The following is a 21,841-nucleotide window of genomic DNA, read 5'->3' on the forward strand; positions in this document are numbered from 1 at the left end:
TTCGTGCTAATGGCAAAGGTCTGCATACAAAGTTGTGCAACAAAACAAACGTCAGAGCAACGGCGAAAACAACAGTGGTAATTTGCCATTAAAAAAAAAAAAAAAACATGTTTCCTGGTTTGTTTTTATTTTTATTATTTTTAACTGTTACTGTCTTCCGGGCTTTCGGTTCAAATTCTCCGGTCGGGTCCCAAAACCCGAGTTCGGCAATAGTCAATATGAGGCTTTTCCCAAAAATAAAAAATAAAAAAGAAATTAAGGGGCCAACCGGACTTCCACACCTACGCTGGCCCTGCCGTTAGATTTGCACGCACTAAGCTTCCCTTTCGCTCCTCCTCCTCCTCTCTCTCTCTCCCTAAACCTCGAGCTTCTAGGGTTTTGGAATCACGAAATCTCCACAGCCGAGGCACGAAACTGCGTCGTTTTACTCTCAGGTCTCTCTCTCTCTACTCGTCTCTTTTCCATTTCTTTTCATAATGATCTTGTCGTATGTGTTTGAAGAAACGTCTCTCTGAATTTCAACAGCGAACTCAGAAATGCTTCCGAGGTGGAGCAGAGCTCTCACTCAGCTCTCGCGGCTGGGCTCGCAGCGTGGCCTGAACCACGGAAACGATTTCTATGCCATTTCGCGCCAAAGCTACGCCAAGGCAGCTGTGGCTCCGGTTATGGCTGATACTCTGGAAAAAGGCCTCCCCACCGAGCCCGTGGTACGTTTCGAAACCTCTACTTGATTTGAATCTCAATTCGTTTGGTTTAAGTAATCATTCAGCTTGTGCAATTAGATTGTTGCTGAGGATTTGTGTGCCAATGTTGAACAGGTGAATTTGGACAAGCTGTTTTGGTCTAAGCCTTGCTCGTTGGCTTTGCCTCCGGAGTCGCCGTTGAGGATTGATGAGCCGGAGTATGAGGGCATTAAGCGTGTGTTTCTTAAGCTGATGCTGTTTTACAGCAAGCAAAGCAAGTCTATTCGAGGGGCGAATGTGGTGTATAAGAGAGTCGTTTCCCAAGTTGATAAACCGGCCATATACGAAGGTCATATTGTTTAATCTCTTGTAGAGTTCAATTCCATATCTTGCTTGAAGTTACCTCTACTTGTAAAGTTAGGTGTAGGACAGGGAGAGACTGTGTGGCTATGTTAATGGAGATTTGAATTATTGTTGTGTGTATGCAGTGTTCAACTTGGAGAAAACTTTTAAGACGACGTATGCTTTGCTTGTACTTCATATGTGGCTTTGCCTACGCCGGTTGAAACAAGAGGGAAAAGAAGGTGTTGAGTTCGGGCAATATGTGTATGAGATTTACAACCATGATGTGGAACTTAGAGTCTCTAGGGCTGGGGTATGTGATTCTTATACGTTAAGCTCTTTGAACTTGAATGCTTAATGACTGTTAGTTTAGTTTCTTTTTGTTAATTCCTTTTTAGATAACATGTGCAATTCTAATTAGTGTTCATTATCCATTACGAAAGGATTTGTAGCTATTCCTTTTTAGTTTCTTTGGTACGGTTCAACAATCGTAGGGAATTCTCCAGGAAGAATCTGGTCCTTGGGGTTGAACCGTAATATTTGTCTACCAGGGGGTTGTTTGATCTGGACTATTTCAGTGAAAAGAAATTGGTTTCTTAGACTTCTCCATGATAGATAGGAACCACGTCTCTTTTAAGGAATTGATTGGTCAACACTTGTAGGAGTATGGGTTATTTTCATGTACAGCTTATAGTGTACAATGTGTAGGAGTTTCAATGTAGACATTTGGCAATTTTATATTTACTGTCATCATATGCAAGGATAGAGTCCGTAGTTATGCTGGGTCTACTTGGATGCACTATTACAGTACAGAATTTACAGCTATACAGGTATTGATTTGCCATTGAAATGCCAGGTCAACTTGCTACTGAGTAAATGGATGAAGGATTTGGAGAAGATATTCTATGGAAATATTGTTGCTTATGATGCTGCTGTGCTTCCAGAGGCAAGGCTGGATGATCTGCCAAATGTCATATGGAGGTAAATCTTTTCGAAACTTGGTCTATGGTCTCCCGACCCTTCATCTATACTAATTACTAAGTCAATTGATGGTGTTCCCTTACTGAGCTCCAACATCCCATTCCTTAACTGACTTCATTGTGGGATGCGCCTTAACATTTTGCATTGGTGTTTCAGGAATGTCTTTTCTGATGATGGTTCATCAAAGCCAGATGAGGCTGCATCACGAACCATCCAGGCACGCTCTCATTTTTCTTTTGTTGCAAAATTTAATGTAGTAATGTACTCTGTGAAATTCCACAAAATGCTTGATTCTCCAAGTTTAGAGTGTAGAAGTGTTATTTTTGACTAATTGACCAGAAGTTTCCTTTATCTTCCCATAACACCACCACCTTGATTAAATAAGCACTGTCTGCGACAGTCAGAAAAGTGATTAGAGTGGTGAGTGATGAGGGAACAAGATCAATAAATTTTGAGTTGCTCATGCACTTACCACTCGGACAGAAGCGGGCTATATTTCAGGATACTCAACGTCCAGTCTGTTGATCAAATACTATAGTCTTCCCTCATTTACCCCCATTGGTAGTTGGAGTTCTTTGTGTGTGTGTGTGCGCATACTTATTTATTGATTTTTTTTCCTTCATTTTACGTTCTTTGGAGGGGGGTTGTGGTAGTAAGTTTTCCACTATTGTAAATGCATGCACTTACAATTGAGGTTTATGTGCAGGCAATGGCAAGATATGTTCGCCGGGAAGTTAGTTGTCTGTCCTTAACAGGTATTATTATTTTACATTTCCAAGAATGAATTATATGTTCACCAAGTCTATCATACACATAGGCAGCAACCTGAATAACTTGCTCAAATTTTACGGTAAAAGGATCGAAGTAGAGACATACTGCACGCTCAGTATTGTTTCATATTATTTGATTTTCACATCATGAAACTTTGTTATCTTCGCTTTTTGGTCAGAATGATTCTTGAAGACCCAAAAACATTGGTTATAAGCCCATTGCACCACCTTGTTTCGAATTTTCGAGGGATTGAATCTTTTTTTAACTTAATATGACGGACTTGAGTTCGGTCGCTGTTTTCTATTGGGCTCCAATTCTGCTACTTCACCTACATATTGCTTCCTATCTCAGTCTGACAATGATGTGGTTTTTTGTTGGCAGATAAAGAAGCTATGTTTTCCGGCAATTTCATGTTTACTCCACTAAAAATCGAGAAAGCAAAATTGGAGGGGTCCAGATGAGAAAGAAACTAACCAGTCATCTGCAAATTTTCGTTGTTTTGGGAGATAGTTTCCATATAAAAGAAATCATTCACTTGTAAAAGACTACCACAATAAATCCTTTGTATAATTATCAAAAGCAACCAATTTTGTTTTTATTGGTTATTTCATTAGTTTCTAAGTGATTTGCAGGTCCATTTCCATGGACTTATGGGAATGATGAGTTTGGGGGTTTTCGTTAAAACAAAGTATCTTCTGGTTAGTTTTTTGGTGATTCTACGAGATCATTATTACCAGGAAAATTGGTCAATCACATGTGCATATGATGTATTTATGCTTTGTGTTACAGATATTAAATACAACATTATTATCTATTCTGAAGGTGAAAAAGAAAAATAAAGAGTTTAAAACTATTACTTAAATATGAACTTGAGATTTTGATCAAAAGTTGTATTTAAAACTATAACCTAATTTCATGCCCCAACTCTATGAAAATTGAAACTCCCCAAAAATTGTGGATTATAGGTTATATACTATACAATTTTTGATCAAAATCTTAAGTTTATATTTTCTTACCAAAATTTTTCCACTCTCAAATAATGATTTTTAAACACTTCTCAAATTGATAGAACTCAAAAATCATAACGCAAATATTTTTCTACGATTTTTCAAATATATAAAAAACCATTATTTGAGGTTCGGTGTTTCATCGGTTAGAATTAGAACACGCTTTAAATTCGTTCTCTACGAACAGTCGGTACATGAGATTTAAAAAAAAAAAATAAATAAATAAATTATATCAACCAAAATTTAACATATATATGTTAAATATTAAGTAGGCCGAGTCAGAGTCTTGGGCCTATGCACAACAACCAAGACCCAGCTACGGTCGGCCCATCCGCCTTCCACCGCCCAAGAAAGGAACTCCAAGTCGTGCACTCGTGCCTTTTAAATATTAAGCAGGCCCCACCTCTTAAGATCCCTCCAATAGAAATTCGCATATGCCGTGTCCCGCTTCTTCCCTCCATCTCCAAGCCTCTGCAAAGTGCAAACTTCCCCAACAACCAAAACCCAACTCCCAAAACTTTGTCCAAACTTTCAATTCTCTAATCCTTCTCTCTCTCTCTCCATTGACTTCACTCCCACGCCACCTCTCTTCCTTCTTCTCCTATATAAACCAACCCCCCCTCCCAAACCCAAAAACCCAGACACGTTTTTCACTGTTCCGTCTGTAACATAAGCCCCAAGTAACGCATCAAAAAAAAACTTCATCTTTCCAAAAACCCTAAATCCCCAAAGAGCTTTCCTTTTTTTTGGGGCTTTTACTCAGATTCACTTCTTCTCCAACACCCGGAATTCAATTTCCCTCAATTTCACAACAATCAGCCATGATTTTCTGGAAATTTCTCCTTCTGTTTCCTCTACTAACCCTAGCTTTCTCCCACCAACCTTTCGACTCCCACCACCTACCCCGGCCGTTGATCATCGAGTACCCCGAGCACGCCGAGCCCCGTTTCAAGGAGCTAGAGGAGGAAGAGCTCAAGCTACGCTGTACGAGCTGGAGGTTTTCGGTGGAGGCTAACAATGTGAATCCATGGAAGACGATTCCGGAGGAATGTGGAGAGTATGTGAAGGACTACGTCACCGGCCGGGCTTATGGTGTTGATCTGGAGAGGGTTTCTAATGATGCTGGGCTTTATGCCAAGAGTGTTGGATTGAGTGGTGATGGCAAAGATGTGTGGATTTTCGATGTTGATGACACTCTTCTGTCCAATCTTCCGTATTATGCCGACCATGGTTATGGGTATGATTCTAAATCTAATTTTGATAGATAGTCTTGTATTGGTAGAATGTATGATATAATCAATATAGATTTGGTAAAATATGCTTGCTTGAGTGGAATGTATGCTGTGATGTAACATAAATTGAATGGTGTTGAGAATTTTAGTTTGAGTTTTTACTGTTTTGAACTTGGTAGTGACAGAACATTGATAAACTAGACCCTCCAAGAAGCATAAAACCCTGTTGAAGTGTTGAGAATCGGGGAACCTAGATGGTTCGTCTTTTGTGCTTGATAGATCATAACTAGAACCTTTCACAATGTGTTTGATTCATTTCTGTTGAAGCTGTTGCAACTGCTGCTCCACAAATCTAAGCAGAGTCCTGTTTTTCTCTATTTCATTGAATTTACTGTGTTGGTCTTTTCTGTGACAATTTGGTGTTGGGCCTTGCAGCTTGGAGGTTTTTGATCAGTTGCAGTTTGATAAGTGGGTCGAGAAGGGCATGTCACCTGCTATAAAGTCCAGCTTGAAACTCTATGAAGAGGTTTTGGGCTTGGGCTTTAAGGTATTCTTGCTCACTGGGCGCAGCGAAGGGAAAAGAGGGGTTACTATTGAGAATCTGATCAATGCAGGATTTCGAGACTGGCATAAGCTTATTTTGAGGTGAGTATGAATGTCATTCATAAGTTAATGTTGAACTCGATGGCTATGTTGTGTGACCAACTGACTACTTTGAGTCTTTAAGTATCCAAACTTCATGTGTTTTTCTTTTAAATTTTTAGGATAGTTTAGGTGATCTGTCTTAATAACTTTAATTTCAGGCGAAATATAGGACAGTGCAGCATTATGTGTGCTAAAAAAGTTGGGTAGACTAATAGCATTAGCATGGAGTCCTGAATATATTCTCTTACTATGAGGCTATTATTCCATCTGTGGGGTAGAATAGAGGAAATGCCATGCCTAATATAACTACTTTTCAGTGACATTGTTAAATCTGCTTTTTCATGAAATTTTATACCATACTATAGTCCTTTTTCCATCGTTTTTTCATTATTGCAGTTCTCTGGTGGGGTTCTGATCTCACATTTACTTGGTTAAAGATGATTGAAGGGATGAATTTTCGTATAGATGAAAAAGAATTTTTGTGTTTTTCATCCCATCTTTGTTACTGGTCTTGTCTATTTGGTACACTAATTGATAGACAGTGTGCATGTGACATTTGTGCGTAGATTAATTAAAGGTTAAACAGGAACAATGAGGATCATTCTTCAGAAAAGTTTATGATTGACTGATAGTTTCTTCTGTTAGTTTTCACTGCTCTTCTTTCTTCAGTTTGTTATATACTTATCTGGTTATAAAACTTGGTCTTTCACATATTAAGACACTGTTCACTATATTTGCTAGTAGGAAGCTTTCTCACTTTTGGCTATTGGGCTTCTAATCCTTGTTGGAGCTTCAAAATGGCTATCTTGAATTCTGATCCTATATTTCAAATACTGTGCAGGGACGCAAATGACCAAGGGAAATTAGCTACAATTTTCAAATCAGAGAAAAGAGGCGAGATGGAAAAGGAGGGATACAGAATTCTTGGAAATTCTGGAGACCAGTGGAGTGATTTATTGGGTAGCTCAATGTCCATCCGCTCATTCAAGCTTCCCAATCCCATGTATTACATTCCATAATAGAAGAAAGTTGTTCCGATAATTATATTGTACTGATTGGTTTGTGGTCCTTGGTACATAGGCACTGAAGCTGTCATGTAATTGTAGTACTGAGTAAAAATTTGTGATGAATATATACTACAGGGAATTGTAAATGTCAAAGTCACTATTGTATATACTTCCAGTTTAAATCTCTCTCTCTCTCTTTCTCTCTACACACACACGCTTCCAGTCTAACAAGTTGAAGTACTAATTTCATGTTGCAGACACTTTTGATGAATGGTCATGATCATGCACATGATAGATATAATCTTAGCATTTGCTTTTCGACAATTCTAATCTGCAGGTACACTTGTTTTCGAGCTCCTCCTAGCCAAAACTGTAGTAAAGCTGATTGGCGTGGAAAGTGGACAATGCAAAATCCAGATTCCTTCCTACTTACAGATTGGACCACGATGAGTGGGTTTGGCTTTCCCAGTTGCACTAATTATCTCTTGAATTGTGTTATCTACATTATTGGTCCCAGACTCATAGTGTCCAAGGACCAAGGTTGGGTGAAATTGCTTTCATCGAGTCAGTCATTGTCGTGCATTGAAGAGCTGCTAATTGGCTCTAGGGTCATATAATTTTCTCTCTCGAGATGACTTCCATAGCGGGTCAAGTTATTTTTGCTTCATGGATGATACTAGGGCATTAGCTTCTGGGACCAGTCCTTTAGGTAAGTTGGAGAGACTAATAATCGTCGTCATCATTTTGATGGTTGAGAATTGAGAGATGAGGTGAAAGCTTAGTTCACTGTTTATAGGATTGCAGGAAACTGCACGAGAGATGTTACGTACATACTCTATTTAGAACGTTTTAACGTGTAGGAATCATTGTTGTTTGATCCAGAATATCACGTGTCCGGCTGTAATTAGCATAGGCGAGAAACAACGACATGTCACAGAATGCCGTTTTCTTACCGTCAGCACAGATTAAATTTAATCTAAAATTAGTTTTTAGGAAATTAGTAGTGGGCCACACGTGTCCCCTGTCTGACAGGCTGACATTTTCCTTTGACAAACCAGGGTGCGTCACGTGGTGGAATGGGGACCCACCAGTTTGATATTGATGATTTGATGGAGAAGCTAGCGCAAAACATCTCATTCTTTGGTGATTAGCCCCCACCAAACAACTCATCAATCTGCGCCGTTAATTAACGAAGATTGTTTCAACTACCAATTTTACCCTTCACATGGCCTCATACAACTATTCATTCTACTAATTTAGTAGTCATAATTCTTGAAAATCCTAACGTGTGATAGTTTTGGACCATACAATAATTATTTCTATTTCTAATTAAGAATTTATTAGTGGGAAGAGCTTATAAGTTGTAATTTGATTAAAATACTAAGTACTTTGTGTGATCATAATTTACTTATTTCAGTATAGTCATACTAAGCTCTCAAATATTTGGGTTAAAACTTAGGCGAGCCCCCATCTAATAATTATAGATTGACAATCACAGGTATTTACTGATCTACAAGTTTTAACAAAATAAAGTATAATCTCTATGAAATTTGGATTTGAAACATTTACATTTTTCTCATAAATTTTCATTATGCTTTCTATTTTCACTTACGCATGTAAATTTTCAACTTTTTCTTTTGCCCACATTGATTGGCATTTGCCATAAAAGTCGGTGTGTAGAAAACATTTTTTGTTTTTCTTCTCTTGTCATTGAACATTATGACCTCTGTAGATATCTTCTATGTGATATTGTGATATGACACTACATGTTCTTTGTGATATGACACTGCCATAAAAATTTCCTTCCCTAATAAATGAATGACTGAACCCATCTGAATTCTAAAATCCAACCGTTTTTTGCTGCAATGGAGTAAAACCTCTCTCAGTGTAGCATCCAGTGATACTTTCAGAAATGAAGTTGCTCAAATTAGCTTAACTACCAACTCCATCACCCACTTGCTGTTAATAATTGCACTTCTTGTTGGGTGTTTGGATTGTAATTAAAGACTTACTTCTCATTGGAAACATAACAAGTTGAACAAGTCTGGATCTCAAAATCATCTCCAGTTTCTTACCGTACCTCATTATTTCTTTGGTAACCAAATGACAGTAAGCCTGCTGCTTATTTATTTGTTTAAGATGAACAAACATACCAAAAATCGCTTCTAAAATACGCGTATTTGGTAACAACTTTGCTAAATATATTTATCAAAAGTCATCTCTTCTCTTCCCTTTAGTTTTTATATTGAAATTGAGGCATTGAGCAATTGACAGTAACTCCCTTGCTTAGCCTGATAAGACATCCCTCCTTTCCCCAACCTCCTTATTATTTAAATCAACAAATCAACAAATCTAAGATCTTTGCTTTTATAAAAGAGGAAGAAATATCACTTTCTTAACAAAGTAACAATAACCATTGTCTTCTACCTCTAAATCTCACTATTTGCTGCATTAGCATATCAAGCAGAAAAGGACACAATGTGCATGCAAATTTGATATGAAGAATATTTTGGTGGCAAAAGTGAACTTTCACACACCAATAACAGTCAAACAGAGTGGAACATCACATGGAATAGATCTGTCTTATAAGGTATTACTATAGTTTATGTGCTGATCTCAATTCTTCAACTCCCATCTCTTCTTGTGCACAAGTCTCTCTCTTGCTTCATCAACAAATTCAAAGTCCATTTTCCTAGACAAAAACATTATCTTTTTCCCTTTTAATTCCCCAAAAATCTTGGGTTCCACAACACTCCTTCCAAAAGTACCATTCCATCTCAATCTTCTTGTCTTCTACTTCTACTAATTGTATCAAAATTAGCATATGTTCAACAGTTTCTCAATCTTCCACATCAAAACCAGATCCTAATCCTATGTTAATTGTGACTTTGATCACCCAATAATGTACTTGTCCTTGTGTTTATAAATTTTCCACTATTTGACATAAAGGGTTTATATAGAATGAAGAACATCTACAAGCTCACTTTGATTCTGGTACCGACCACAGCCACAGTTTTGGTATTTCTTGCATTTTTTATCTACTTTTGCTGCAAAAGAAGTCCAAAAACTGAGCTAAAAGACGTAGAAAGCACAGAGCTGAAGCATGAAGATGATGGTGTTGTTCTTCAACTGGAGGACTTGATAACTTTTCAGAATGGTGAGGACCTCACAATTTCTGACATACTGGAAGCTCCAGGAGAAGTGATTGGAAAATCCAACTATGGCACACTTTACAAGGCTTTGTTGCAGACTAGTGACTCGGTGAAGTTGCTCAGGTTTTTGAGGCCTGTGTGTACTGCAAGAGTTGAAGATTTTGGTGAAGTGATTCAGCTTTTGGGCTGCATCAGGCACCCCAATTTGGTGCCTCTTCTGGGTTTCTATGCAGGGCCAAGAGGTGAGAAGCTTCTGATTCATCCGTATTATTGGCGTGGGAGTCTGGCTCCATTTGTGAGAGGTTAGTACACTTTTGCTAATTGTTTTGCCTTGTGATTTGTCTTCTTTCTGTTTGTGCTTGTTTGGTTGCCAAGAAAATGCCTAAAATGAACAGGAAAGATAAGAAAGCTAGAGTATTTACTCATTTGGGCTTAATTCAAACACCATCTGGATATTAATGAACAGAGAAAGAAATTGCATAGCAAATAATGCAAGGAGTATAGCAGTGTTTGATAAAAATGATGGTTTGTAAAGTCTTTTCCTCTCTTTTTTTTCCTTTCCTGGGTCTGGATTGCTTCACATTAATTTACTTCAAGATTGCAAACTTTGTGTTGTGAAAGAGCAGAGTTGAAAACTTCTGGCAGGTTTTGAGTTTCCATGTTCTGTTCTTGACTATTATTTGGAGTTGGATCCATCTATACATTTTGCTTGTCATCTACATTGGTTTATTAATGATTAAGATATTCTGATCAGAAATTTTGAATCCTCCGCAATTAGGAAGTACAAAAATTGAAGCTATAGAAGTTCAATCCAACTGTTATAGCAAATAAATTGATTCTGCTATATTCTTCTTCTTCTTCCTTCTCTTGTTTTTGTTTTTTCTTGTTTTTGTTTGTTTTATTTCTTTTGGTGTTTTTCATATGGGAGATTCTCCAAGAAGGCTAAAATGTTGCTAACCAGCCCCAACTGAATTCTGATAGTTTTGGTTCTATCTGCTTGTTTTGATCTCTTTTGTGCACGTCATACAACCATATTTGGAGTCCTTCTATACATAATTTCTATCTGTCAACACCAACCATTGTCAGTTATCCTTTGAGATGAGGATGACTGCATTATTCACATTTGTCTTACCTTCCATAATTCTCAAATTTGATCTTTGCCTTTCTTTAGAAAAATAAAAAATCTGAAATATCATTATCATATTGAGAGCTGTTTCGATTAAATTTCTCTTTCTATGTAATGGCAGAGGGCAATCCTGAGTCTCACAAATGGGCGATAATTTATAGGATCTCAGTTGGTATAGCCAGAGGATTACATCATCTTCACACTGGCTTGGAGAAGCCAGTAATTCATGGTAATCTCAAGTTGAAAAATGTGCTATTAGACCGGCATTACCAACCTTTCATCTCAGATTTCAGCCTACACCTTCTCTTGAATCCCACTGCTGGCCAAGAAATGCTTGAATCTTCAGCATTCCAAGGCAAGGCGCCCGAGCTGATCAAAATGAGGGATGCAAATGAAGAGACTGATATATACAGTTTCGGGATCATCTTACTTGAGTTACTCACAGGGAAGGAACCCATCAACCAAAACCCTACAACACCTGATGAGGACTTCAGTTTGCCGAACCTAATGAGAAATGCAGTCCTTGGACATAGAATTCATGAAGTGTTCCATCCAGATATCCTTGTCAGTAGCTGCACTACTGATGATGAAATCCCAGTTACTAAGGAAAGAATACTCAAATTGTTTCAGCTTGCTATGACATGTTGTTCTCCTTCACCATCACTGAGACCAAACACCAAGCAAGTGCTATGGAAGCTTGAAGAGATTGGAAGCTAGAACATTGTTGGGTAGGTCATAGTCAGAGTGCCTGGATTTCATTTCAGGATATTTCTAATTTACAAAATCTGCATGATTGATGCCCATGACAGTATTGATGATGACATTGACATGTATAGTAAAAAGTATAGATATTTGGGTATACTTTCTTGAAGGCAAAAAGTTGGAAAATTGCAGCTACCAGGATTTGTAGGATTGCTTCCTGATGATGATATGGGGTACACACTTCAAGTAAAAGTTTCAGATTTAAGCAAAGTGACAAGGATCATAAAGTTGGTGATTTCTTTGTCACCATGACTCATATTGCAGATTTCAATAGTGGTGTGGAGGGGGTGCATAGTGTTACAAGAGAGGGTATGGTCGCTCAGCCAAAATGAAAAAGAGAGCTTCCTTGTTCAACAATGAAATTATGCTTTTCCAAACCAAGATTGTAAGCAACTTTGTTTTTTATTTTATTTATCCATGGATTAAATTTATGTTCATGGACATAACTGGAGTCAGGATTTGAAGGCAAAAATGTCGATCTCATAAGACTTTTTTCTTTTTTGGTAGAAATTGAGCCTTTTCTTTTACGAGCATTCTCTAACTAAATAGTAATAGCAGATCTGTTTATTCAAAAACTAATAGTAGATCGGTACTTTTGTGTAAGCGATCAAGTCAACATTTTAAAAGCAGATTGTGGTTATGGTTTTTGGTCAACTATAACTATATATTATTCCTAGATGAATTTTAGAACAAGAAATTATATAGTGCGACCGATGTATTGATATTCCATGTTACATGACATTATCTAAGCCATTGGTGCCATCTTAAAACTTTAACATGTTATTTAGGCTCTAATTAATTTGTAATATTAAATACAAAATTATTTATTTATTCTTAAGGTGAAAAATAAAAATAATTTTTTTTTAAAACTATAAACTTACTACAGTTCATGTTTCAATGGAAATTGAATCCTATAATTTAAAAACAAAAAAAAAAATTCTCCAAGATCATGATTTTTACCCAAAGTTGTGGGACTATAGTACACAATTTTTTTACCAAAATCACATGTTTTTATTTTCTCACACAATTTTTTTCACCCTCATAATGATTTTGAAACACTTTTCGAACTGAGGAACTCAAAAATTATGATGCTATTTTTAAAAATATTTTTTCAAAGTTAGAGAATAATAAAATCATGTTTTAGAATTTATAATTATGGTACAGAAAAATTTCAAGAAAAAATAGTGTTAACAGAGTTTCGTATGTTTTACATGTTATTATATTCCACAGTTGCTACAGCCTACATGACACTTTCAAACGTGTCAAATCATGCAAAGTTTTATTTCTATTCAACTTTCATCTTTCTTAATCTAATGTTGAAGCAATCAAATTGATCTAAATACCAATTATGGCAATGGTTTTTCAGTCAACTAGTTCCAATATATTTTTTGCCAGATGAATTTTCGAACAGGTAATACTAGATGACAATGGCTTTCATGACAATGATTCAAAATAATTCAAAATGAAAATATTCAATCATAAATATTCAAAACTGATTCAGTTTCATATACATTACCAAATTGTCAATTTGTCACTCTACAACTCCACATTTTCTTAATGATGTCTAGCTACCATAAAGGGACTAAGTGGGTGGTGGGTGATTATAAATTCGTCTGGGTCTAATTATGATATATCAATATCTAGGTTGTGGGGAGGCATTATGATTATATATTTTCCAAAAATAAGTGAAATTGTCACTTTTGGTCAAAATCTCCTTGTGCTTCCTTACCTTTTCATCAATCCAAACCAAAACAATATATGATTTCTCGGGCACATTTTTAATAGAGAAGAGGACCACATTCTATTGTTGCAATGTTCTTTTCACCTTCATTTATATACTTTCTTGTCCATGAGTTCATAATCCTTTTTTTTTTTTTTGATAAAAGAAACTTCATTCAGAACAATCACAAGCCTCAACTCCTTACAAGATACATCTAAACTATCCCTATATCCCATCAATGACAACATGATAAGTAACAATGAACAAAGGCAGATGCATAATTAATAACAATGATCTAGGTTCCCGGATAATGAGAAAAAGGGTGACTACCAATGAAACCTTAAAGCCCACGAGTTAAAACAAAACAAATCCAAATCGAACTAAAAAACCTAAAATGCTGAAAAATAGTAAATTGCAGTTTTAAGGCCCGAAACGATCCCGCAAGCCCAAAAAAGCCCGCATGAGTTTTGTTCCCGGCGTCGTTCCCTTCTCGAAAATGTATAATAATCATAATTCTGACACCGAATGCCAAATTTGCAGCAAACTGAGTTTTCCTTTTTCACGATCAAGTTGCTCTTCAATCTTTGTTGCCATCCGTTCCACATCACTAAGCTTGAATAACTTGTCCACAAGTGATTTACTCTCGATCATTTTTGTTTCAAGTTTCTACTGTATCGGTTTGAAGATGTAGTCGAACGTTATTTTCTCTTATATGTTCGAGAGTCTGTGATTTTAAACGTAGCGTGTATTCAAGATTTATAAGGTGAGTTTTAAACTTTGTACTCTTGTGCACAGCCACTCTAAGTACATCATGCAGCCCTTGAAAAGGGATTCCTCCAACGAAGTTTAGAGCCACAGACGCCATAATTATAACAAAATCAGAAAACTATTGCAGCTATGTATTTTCAAATCCAAACTCAACCAACCTTGGTTATTGCATATCGATCAAGATCAGCTTTGCTCAAAATCCTGCTGTGGATGATACAAACCGTGAGCCCACCCTCCTTGGCCTAGCTGTTCTATTTTTATATACGAATCAGTCTTCCGACCATTACGCTGCGTTTAGATGAGAAAGTTTTAAATTCTTGAGAAATTTGAAATGATGGAATCTACAATTTCGTCAATATTTTAAGTTGCAATTTCCATTGTTTGGTTGTAAATTTTTAGAATTTGGAATGTCTAATGAATGAAGAAAGTTTAAAACAAACTAAAATATTAAAAAAGAAAAGAATATATTGTTTTGGAAACTAAAATAAAGAGATAAGAAGAAACTTTTGTAGGAAATTCGAAATGACACATATTTTGATGGAGATTGAAGTGAGGAATTCAACAAATCAATTCCTCTATTTTTTATATTTTCCACGTTTAAAATGCTGAACGAGGTAATTCATGTTTAGGAATTATGAACTCCTTATTTTCATTTAAATTGCATCTTTTTTCTCTTCATCCAAACACACTATTAGAGAAATGATGGCCGGTGGAGCTGAATGAATAGCAAGTCAATCTGCCCTCTTGTAAGCTGCAGACAACTAGATTCGTGTATTTTAATGTCTCCATTTTTACCACGCTCACCGAGACTTCTATGAGATCAACACGCTCTTCTTCTAGAGGACAATCCTAGACCAGCATTGGACTGTAGCTTCCGTATGTACCTTCCTTTGGCTTTCTTTATTAAACGGCTTCCAAAAATAAGTGAAATTGTCACTTTTGGTCAAAACCTCCTTGTGCTTCCATACCTTCTCAGTTCTCATCGATCCAGAGTCCAAACCAAAACAAATATATGATTTCTTGGGCACGTTTTTAATAGAGAAGAGGACCACATTCTATTGTTGCAATACTCTTTCCCCCTTCTTGTCTTCTAATTATGTAGTTTCTTGTCCATGAGTTCTTAATCCTTTTCATTTTTTTGGATAAAAGAAACTTCATTCAAAACATTCACAAGCATCAACTCCTTACATGATACATCTAAACTATCCCTATATACAACCTGATTAATAACAATGAACAAAGGCAGATGCTACTGTTTTCTAGACTTCCACTCCACAATTGCAGAAAGAAGAGTATAGTTTGGTATTAGGTGCTTGTTTGGCATAGCCAAGTTTGTCATTGGGGAGTTATCATTCTCTTCAAGCCATTTCTCTATTGCCCTGCGATCATAAGTGTAACCATCGGCGGCAACACAAGGCTCATTCATCACATCCTGTGACAATAGAAGATAGTATTTTGATTGTCACAAAATAAAGAAATTTTTTAAGATGGATATAAAAGTATAGTATAGGTACTACTATATTATGCATGCATAGCATACCTTGAGAATTGGACAGATGAAGTGGTTAGGAGGTAGGCACTGAACTGTGGAAGCTGAGTCTCTTGCTTTATCGGCAACCTTTTTCAATCTCTCCAGTGCTGGAACCACTTGCTCTTTCAAGTCAGGTCTGTCCCTACGTCGAAGCTCTGCACAGCTCAATCCCAATTCAGCTAATTGCCTTGCCTCTTCCATTGGCCAAGACCCAGCTTTAGGATCTAAAACATCTTTCAAACTTTTACCATGAATAGCTGTTTCCACCAGATGAGTTATAGCTATTGCAGGTTTTGCAGTCAGCAACTGCAAAATCACCATTCCCAAAGCATAAACATCTGATTTTGGAGAGATTACCCCAGTCCGTTGATACTCGGGGTCTATGTAACACATTGTCCCAACAGGGCCTGTCTCATTGTATATACTGGACATAGAAGGGTCTAAATTAAGCATTGTAGAAAGGCCGACATCACCAATCTTGCTCACAAGGTTATGATCAAGCAAGATGTTTGCTGGTTTCAGATCACGATGGATAATTGGTTTAGGCTTTGAGCTGTGAAGAAAGACTAGAGCTGAGGCTACTTCCCAAGCAATCCGAAACCTCTCATACCAAGGAATGGGGGGTGTGTTATTTTTCTGGTTCAGCCTGTCATCCAAGCTACCATTTTCCATGTATTCATACACTAGGCAACTATGATCAGGGCATGCACCAAGGAGGAGAAGCAAATGGGGATGTCGGATTTTGCTCAAGATTTCAAGCTGCAAGCCAAGAGGAAATGTAAATTAGTATCCAGTTATACAGTTTGTCTTTAGAAATGGTTCCATGCGTTAAAACAGAAACTTTAAAGAGCAAGACCAACTTAGCTACGCCAATATAAATTGCCTACTGAAGTCTAAAGAGCTGTTACTATACAATAGATGAGTAGTTCAATTTTGATACATCCCTTGGTTTGGTTCAACATTCTCCTCAGTTTCAATGTAGTGGCACTAATGCAGGAAGGAGTTTTGATATCAAAATGAGCTACTATAAGAAGATAAATTAACTGCTTTGTTTGGATCCTGAATTTTCCTTACCTCCTGCAAGAATTGCTTAGTTTGGTGATTCTCTTTAGAGTGAAGGACTTTTACTGCTGCAGTTGTATGATGGAAGTTGCTCTTATAAACAGTTCCATATGCACCCATACCAATCCTAAGATCCTCAGAGAAAGATGAAGTTGCAGAAACAATATCTTCCCACCTGAACTTCTGGTATTGCTGCACAGGACCAACTAGTACATTTTCAAGCTTTTCTTTTTCCTTGGCATCATGAAAGGCTTTCATTTCTGCTTCTCTCCTTTGAGAAGCTTCACTTTCAATACACTGTCTCATGTAGTCAGCTTCTATCTTAGCAGCTTCATAGTTCTCCTTCTCTTGTTCTGCCAGCATTTTGGCTTTCTCCTCCATAGCACTTATCTCCTTGAGCCTTACTGCTTCCTCCAACCGCCGATTACTTAAATTGCTTATCTGATTATTAAAAGGCAAAATTTCTTATGAACCAAATAGAAGTTCTTACCAGGGGTCAAGAGTATCACCCAGGTCAGTTGGATAGGCAAACAAACAAGGATAGAAATACCTACCTTCCGAGAAGCATCAATAGTCTCACTTTGAGCCATCGCATACATTCCTTTGACATGTCTGAGTTCAATTCTCAGTTTTTCTAGCTCCAGGTTGATATTTACCTGCAATAAGTAGAAAATGATCAGTATAATTACTTCTGTAAGACTAAGTATACAATAACACATATAGCTCTCATAATATGGACCAACTTCAGACACATGTTTTCATAGATGTAACCAAGTTTTTTTTTTTTTTTAATTACGGAATTTCATATTGGTTGATAAAAGGTCTTCCACTCTTTTAAATCACCTTCTTAGACTAATTTATTTTGTGGTTTAGACAAAGACCAGTCGCCAACGATTAGCACATGAGATCATGAGTTCAGTGAGCATTCGACAGCATGAATATTGCATAGAATTATGAGGCAAATGGACCTTAATCTAGAAAGGTTCTATGTATACCTACCTGGGTTTCTTCCTTAATGTGAAAGCTACTTCACATATCGGAATTTGATGAAATAATGAACATACAAACAAAAAGAATCATGGTCAAAAGATAGTACAGTGCTATGTGGCTATATGCAGCAGTTCAGCCTGTTTGGTAATCTGAGAGCACTACCGGGCTTTCAAATGAATATAATAGTATAACCATATCTTTTGCTGCATATTTAAGTGAGTAACACTATTTAATCAAGTGAAAGAAATCAAGAAGGGCTACCTGGCTCTCAGATGAATAATTTTTAACTACATCTGAGGTGGATGCTTGGTCAGAAGTCCATGACTGGTTATCTGTTACAAAGCTTAAAGTACTAGAGGAGTGGCTCAATGCACGTCCAGCATCTGAGTTACTAGGATAAGAGTTCATAGTCATAGCATCCTTCTCCTCCCCAAGATCCAGAGACTGGTGTTTAGAATGAATGGTTTCATTTGACTTTGCTTTTGTATTCAGGAGATTTTGGTTCATACTTGAAAGAGCTTGAAATCTCTGCATCGGTAGGGAAGGAGAACGAAAATGAGAGTATGAACCAACAGATCCACGATCTGTGCCTAGTAGGAAAAAAAAAAAACAGAATGCATGAGTTAATATTTTACATAAAAGCATCATTAACATGGTACATTATCATATCATTGCAAGGGTTGCAACTTATGACATGAATGGCCTCCATCCTCTATAGAATACATATACAGTGCACTACTATGTCAAATATCAAGATGGAACTAAACCTTATCCCATGTACATTACCTGTTTGTGAGCTGGACGCATTACTCGAAGAACTGCTGATAGAAGAAGTGTCACTGTTATCATCTCTGATGCTTCCAACAGACTGGGAATCAGATGGGCGTAGTGATGACAATTTTCCTTTTGAAACAGCATAGACTGTACAAAATCCTGGTGTGCAAGCTGAGATTTTTGGGGACAGTCCCTTTTGTTTCCTAAGAGTAGTACAGTGTCAACACCATCAATGGAAAATAACCAAAACCACAGACTACTCCACATTACATATACATAAAGACAGTATGATAGTGATATACCAAGTAAAATCAACCATATCTATTGGGACTAAAGCAACAGGAAGAAAAGTTGGATAGACACCTTGTAAACAAGCCACGAGATGGGGCACCTATGACAAGATTGCTTATAGCAGACTTAGAAACCTCCTCTGCTATTGCATTTGCCACATTATCTGACTCAATGACTACAACATCAACTTGCACCTACATTCAAAATAAAGCTGATTACGCTCTCGTTTCCTGGATTTCTTTATATCAAATTTCAACAACCAAGAAAGTCATACCTTCTTAAGAGTACACATTTTCTTGTATGGAAGAAGCAGCTCACTTGTCTGCCACTCCATGTCCTTTCTATATGCAGCTACTACATCTTCTCGTACTTCTGAAATAGGAATCAGATTCCCCACTATAATCACAAAATGAAGAAGGTACAAATCAGTCAAGTTCAGTTTTTTATTTAGTATACATGTTTAAAAGGGAAAAAGGTACACAGCTTGGCTCCAACATAGTTGTAGAAGCATAAGCTTACTTGGTGTTGGAATTCCAGTTATTCTTGCTCGGACATGTATCAACTTGAAAAAGAGGTTTCCTTCAGGAATAAACTTCTCCAGCGCCCACTTCACAATGTATTTGCTTTTTCTGTTGCCATTGATAGCAATGGCAACAATCGACAGAGGGGAATGTGTCTGCAATGTGAGATTGTTCTCTGCTTCAAGAATTTCACTTCGATCCATTTGTCCGCCACTTATATATCTGTTAAAATGAACCCCAAGGAAGCACAAGAGCACCATTAGTTATCGCAATGAACCAGATCAAAGAAAATAAATTAGCATTTAAAATGTAAATACATTTTTCTTCAACAGAAACAAGTGGAATATCTTCAATAGAGTAAAACATCTTTAATTTGAGCTCCTGATAATTCTTATTGTATCCATCATATGACTTTATGTAAATCTCTCTTGTTGTGAGATGAAGATAAGTCCGAGATGTAATTGCATTTGTAGAGCACTATACTGCTCAAACAGAATACAATACAACAGCAAAGCAAGTTCTTCAAGCCAGAAATTCATCAGCAGCTCTAAAGTTTCATAGTTGTGTGCACACAAAAACATACACAGACCCAGAAAGAGAACTTCATGGTTAACCCAAAAAAGAACTGAAACTTCATGGCACAATCCTGAAACTTACAACAATAACCAAAATTCTAAACATATGCTCACACAAACATATATATATTTCTATGTATGCAATTGCACAAAATTCTTTCTTTTCTGTTCTTAAGGCTCTCAGAAGTTCAATGAACAACAAAATTCAAAAACCCAGAAAAGTTGCAGACATTAAAACTCCAAAGATGAAAAATAGATACCAGTTGCTTAAGCTTCAAGACTTAAACTTTGAGCTTTCCTTGACTCCTCTTGAGAAAAGAACAGAAACCCATCAATACCATTCTCTGCAAAACCTCTTTGAACATTCAACCACCATTTTGAGGGTTGAAATACGTTTAGCTGGCATAAGAAGATGACGTGATATATAGCCCAACCCCACAGGGCTCGTTTTTGCCTCTCAAATTTTAAAGCCAACGTGAGGGATGCCTCACATGCCTGAAAGCTACGGCACTTTTAATATTGGTTTTTCTCCTGTGATACAAAAATGCAAACTTTGTCGTAAACTATGTTTAAAAGCAGCCATTTGGTCTGTGTCTGGTGTGACTTGTGAGTTTTGTGTTGTTTTCAGAGCCCAGAGGGGATGTCAGATGTGACTTGGTTTTGTATATTGAACCTAGTTGTGGAAAATTTAGTGCCAATAATTTGAACCAATTTTTTTAATTTTTAATTTGTAATTTTTAATTATTTGAATGAGGACCTACATAGTAAATTAGTATTCAGCTATTCATGGTAGGTATAATGCTGAAATTCTTTCCAGATACATGTCACCATATTATTACACTCTTCCTTTTCCTTGTTTGCTTCCTTTGACAGTCAATCTGAACTATAATTTAGCCTAATAAAAAACTAAGATGTAGTTTTGCCGGAATTCAAACAGGGGGACATAGCATGTAACTAAAGTTAACATATGGTTGGTGTTGATTTGTGTTGTGTTTTAATATCTGATCGGGGAGAACGACATGAGTATATATTCTCGAATTTTTTCTTCACCACTAATTAACCAATTTATTATCTCTTAAGCCGCAAGGAAGTTCCCTATCTGGCTATCTGTAATGGCATAATTGGGAATCTACCATAAATATTCTCCAAATATCTTGTGTACTTCAATGAGAAAGATTATCCAGTTGTCATTTGAAAAACTCAATTAAAGGGAAATAAATAGGATACCTGAATATGGAAATTTGGTTGGTTGCCTTGTTGACCCCTAAGATGAGAAACACGAGGGGATGGATTGAGACGAACAGTAACATTGCAAAGAAATTGACATCATTCGATTATAGTTGACAACTAATCTGGTGGCTAGTTCATAGAACTTGACTAGGGATCTGGATGACTTCCTCATAATTTTCATTCATAATAAGTTGATAACGTATTTGGTATAGCACTAAATAAATTAGAACATTCAATGAATACCAAGAATAATACTAGTGGTTAAGCTCATTCTGATCCATGGTCTGCAAATTCCCCATCTCTTTCAGAATGTTTGATTACCAATTAGTTAACTATATAAAAATATCCGAGAACTTGACATTTCTAATGAGAACTTGACATTTCTAAGCTCATAGTCATCTTCAGATTTATATTAAGAAGACATTCTATTTAAGTCAAAGGTTGGTATTCTGAGCTTATTAAGATCTCTTAATGTCTTGATGTCCGTTAATTTTAAAATTTTAACTTTTGAGATATTATAATTTTTAATCGTATATCTTTTAGCTTCTACGACAAGTACTGAAGTACATATCATTATTGAGGGTAGCGATTGAGGATAAATGCTACAAAAATTCTATCAAATTATACTAGTTACTACTTGTAGAATCAACTGAAAATTCATATCAAACCAT

The 21,841-nt window shown here is 36.7% G+C and overlaps 4 protein-coding genes across 6 annotated transcripts; 3 read left to right on the plus strand and 1 right to left on the minus strand.

Moving 5' to 3' along the window:
- The first annotated feature begins 262 nt into the window (after positions 1-262).
- Positions 263-3,430, plus strand: LOC112196823 (ubiquinol-cytochrome-c reductase complex assembly factor 1). Of its 2 annotated transcripts, none has more exons than XM_024337290.2 (8): positions 263-434; positions 526-707; positions 819-1,032; positions 1,172-1,338; positions 1,882-2,006; positions 2,163-2,223; positions 2,713-2,761; positions 3,159-3,430. In XM_024337290.2, the coding sequence occupies exons 2-8, from the start codon at positions 537-539 to the stop codon at positions 3,236-3,238; spliced, it is 867 nt and encodes a 288-aa protein (XP_024193058.1). In that variant the 5' UTR covers positions 263-434; positions 526-536; the 3' UTR covers positions 3,239-3,430. The 2 variants fall into 2 exon arrangements, with proteins under 2 accessions (XP_024193058.1, XP_024193066.1); XM_024337298.2 differs by having other exon boundaries at positions 276-434; positions 535-707.
- An 841-nt stretch (positions 3,431-4,271) lies between these two features.
- LOC112175107 (acid phosphatase 1) lies at positions 4,272-6,856 on the plus strand. The gene is made up of 3 exons (XM_024312803.2): positions 4,272-5,021; positions 5,452-5,661; positions 6,503-6,856. Exons 1-3 carry the CDS (start codon positions 4,606-4,608, stop codon positions 6,678-6,680), a joined length of 804 nt encoding a protein of 267 aa, XP_024168571.1. The 5' UTR covers positions 4,272-4,605; the 3' UTR covers positions 6,681-6,856.
- A 2,244-nt stretch (positions 6,857-9,100) lies between these two features.
- Positions 9,101-12,235, plus strand: LOC112194477 (putative kinase-like protein TMKL1). Its single transcript, XM_024334729.2, has 2 exons — positions 9,101-10,122; positions 11,068-12,235. Exons 1-2 carry the CDS (start codon positions 9,630-9,632, stop codon positions 11,661-11,663), a joined length of 1,089 nt encoding a protein of 362 aa, XP_024190497.1. The 5' UTR covers positions 9,101-9,629; the 3' UTR covers positions 11,664-12,235.
- A 2,990-nt stretch (positions 12,236-15,225) lies between these two features.
- On the minus strand, positions 15,226-20,511 carry LOC112194619 (U-box domain-containing protein 35). Of its 2 annotated transcripts, none has more exons than XM_024334862.2 (10): positions 20,201-20,507; positions 19,364-19,587; positions 19,119-19,240; positions 18,917-19,038; positions 18,566-18,756; positions 18,041-18,369; positions 17,344-17,445; positions 16,802-17,230; positions 15,737-16,486; positions 15,226-15,628 (listed from the first exon to the last, which is right to left on the minus strand). In XM_024334862.2, exons 2-10 carry the CDS (start codon positions 19,566-19,568, stop codon positions 15,446-15,448), a joined length of 2,433 nt encoding a protein of 810 aa, XP_024190630.1. In that variant the 5' UTR covers positions 19,569-19,587; positions 20,201-20,507; the 3' UTR covers positions 15,226-15,445. The 2 variants fall into 2 exon arrangements, with proteins under 2 accessions (XP_024190630.1, XP_024190670.1); XM_024334902.2 differs by having other exon boundaries at positions 15,446-15,628; positions 18,041-18,363; positions 20,201-20,511.
- Between the last annotated feature and the right edge of the window lie 1,330 nt (positions 20,512-21,841).

Source organism: Rosa chinensis, chromosome 1 (genome assembly GCF_002994745.2).
Source record: "Rosa chinensis cultivar Old Blush chromosome 1, RchiOBHm-V2, whole genome shotgun sequence".
NCBI lineage: Eukaryota > Viridiplantae > Streptophyta > Magnoliopsida > Rosales > Rosaceae > Rosa > Rosa chinensis.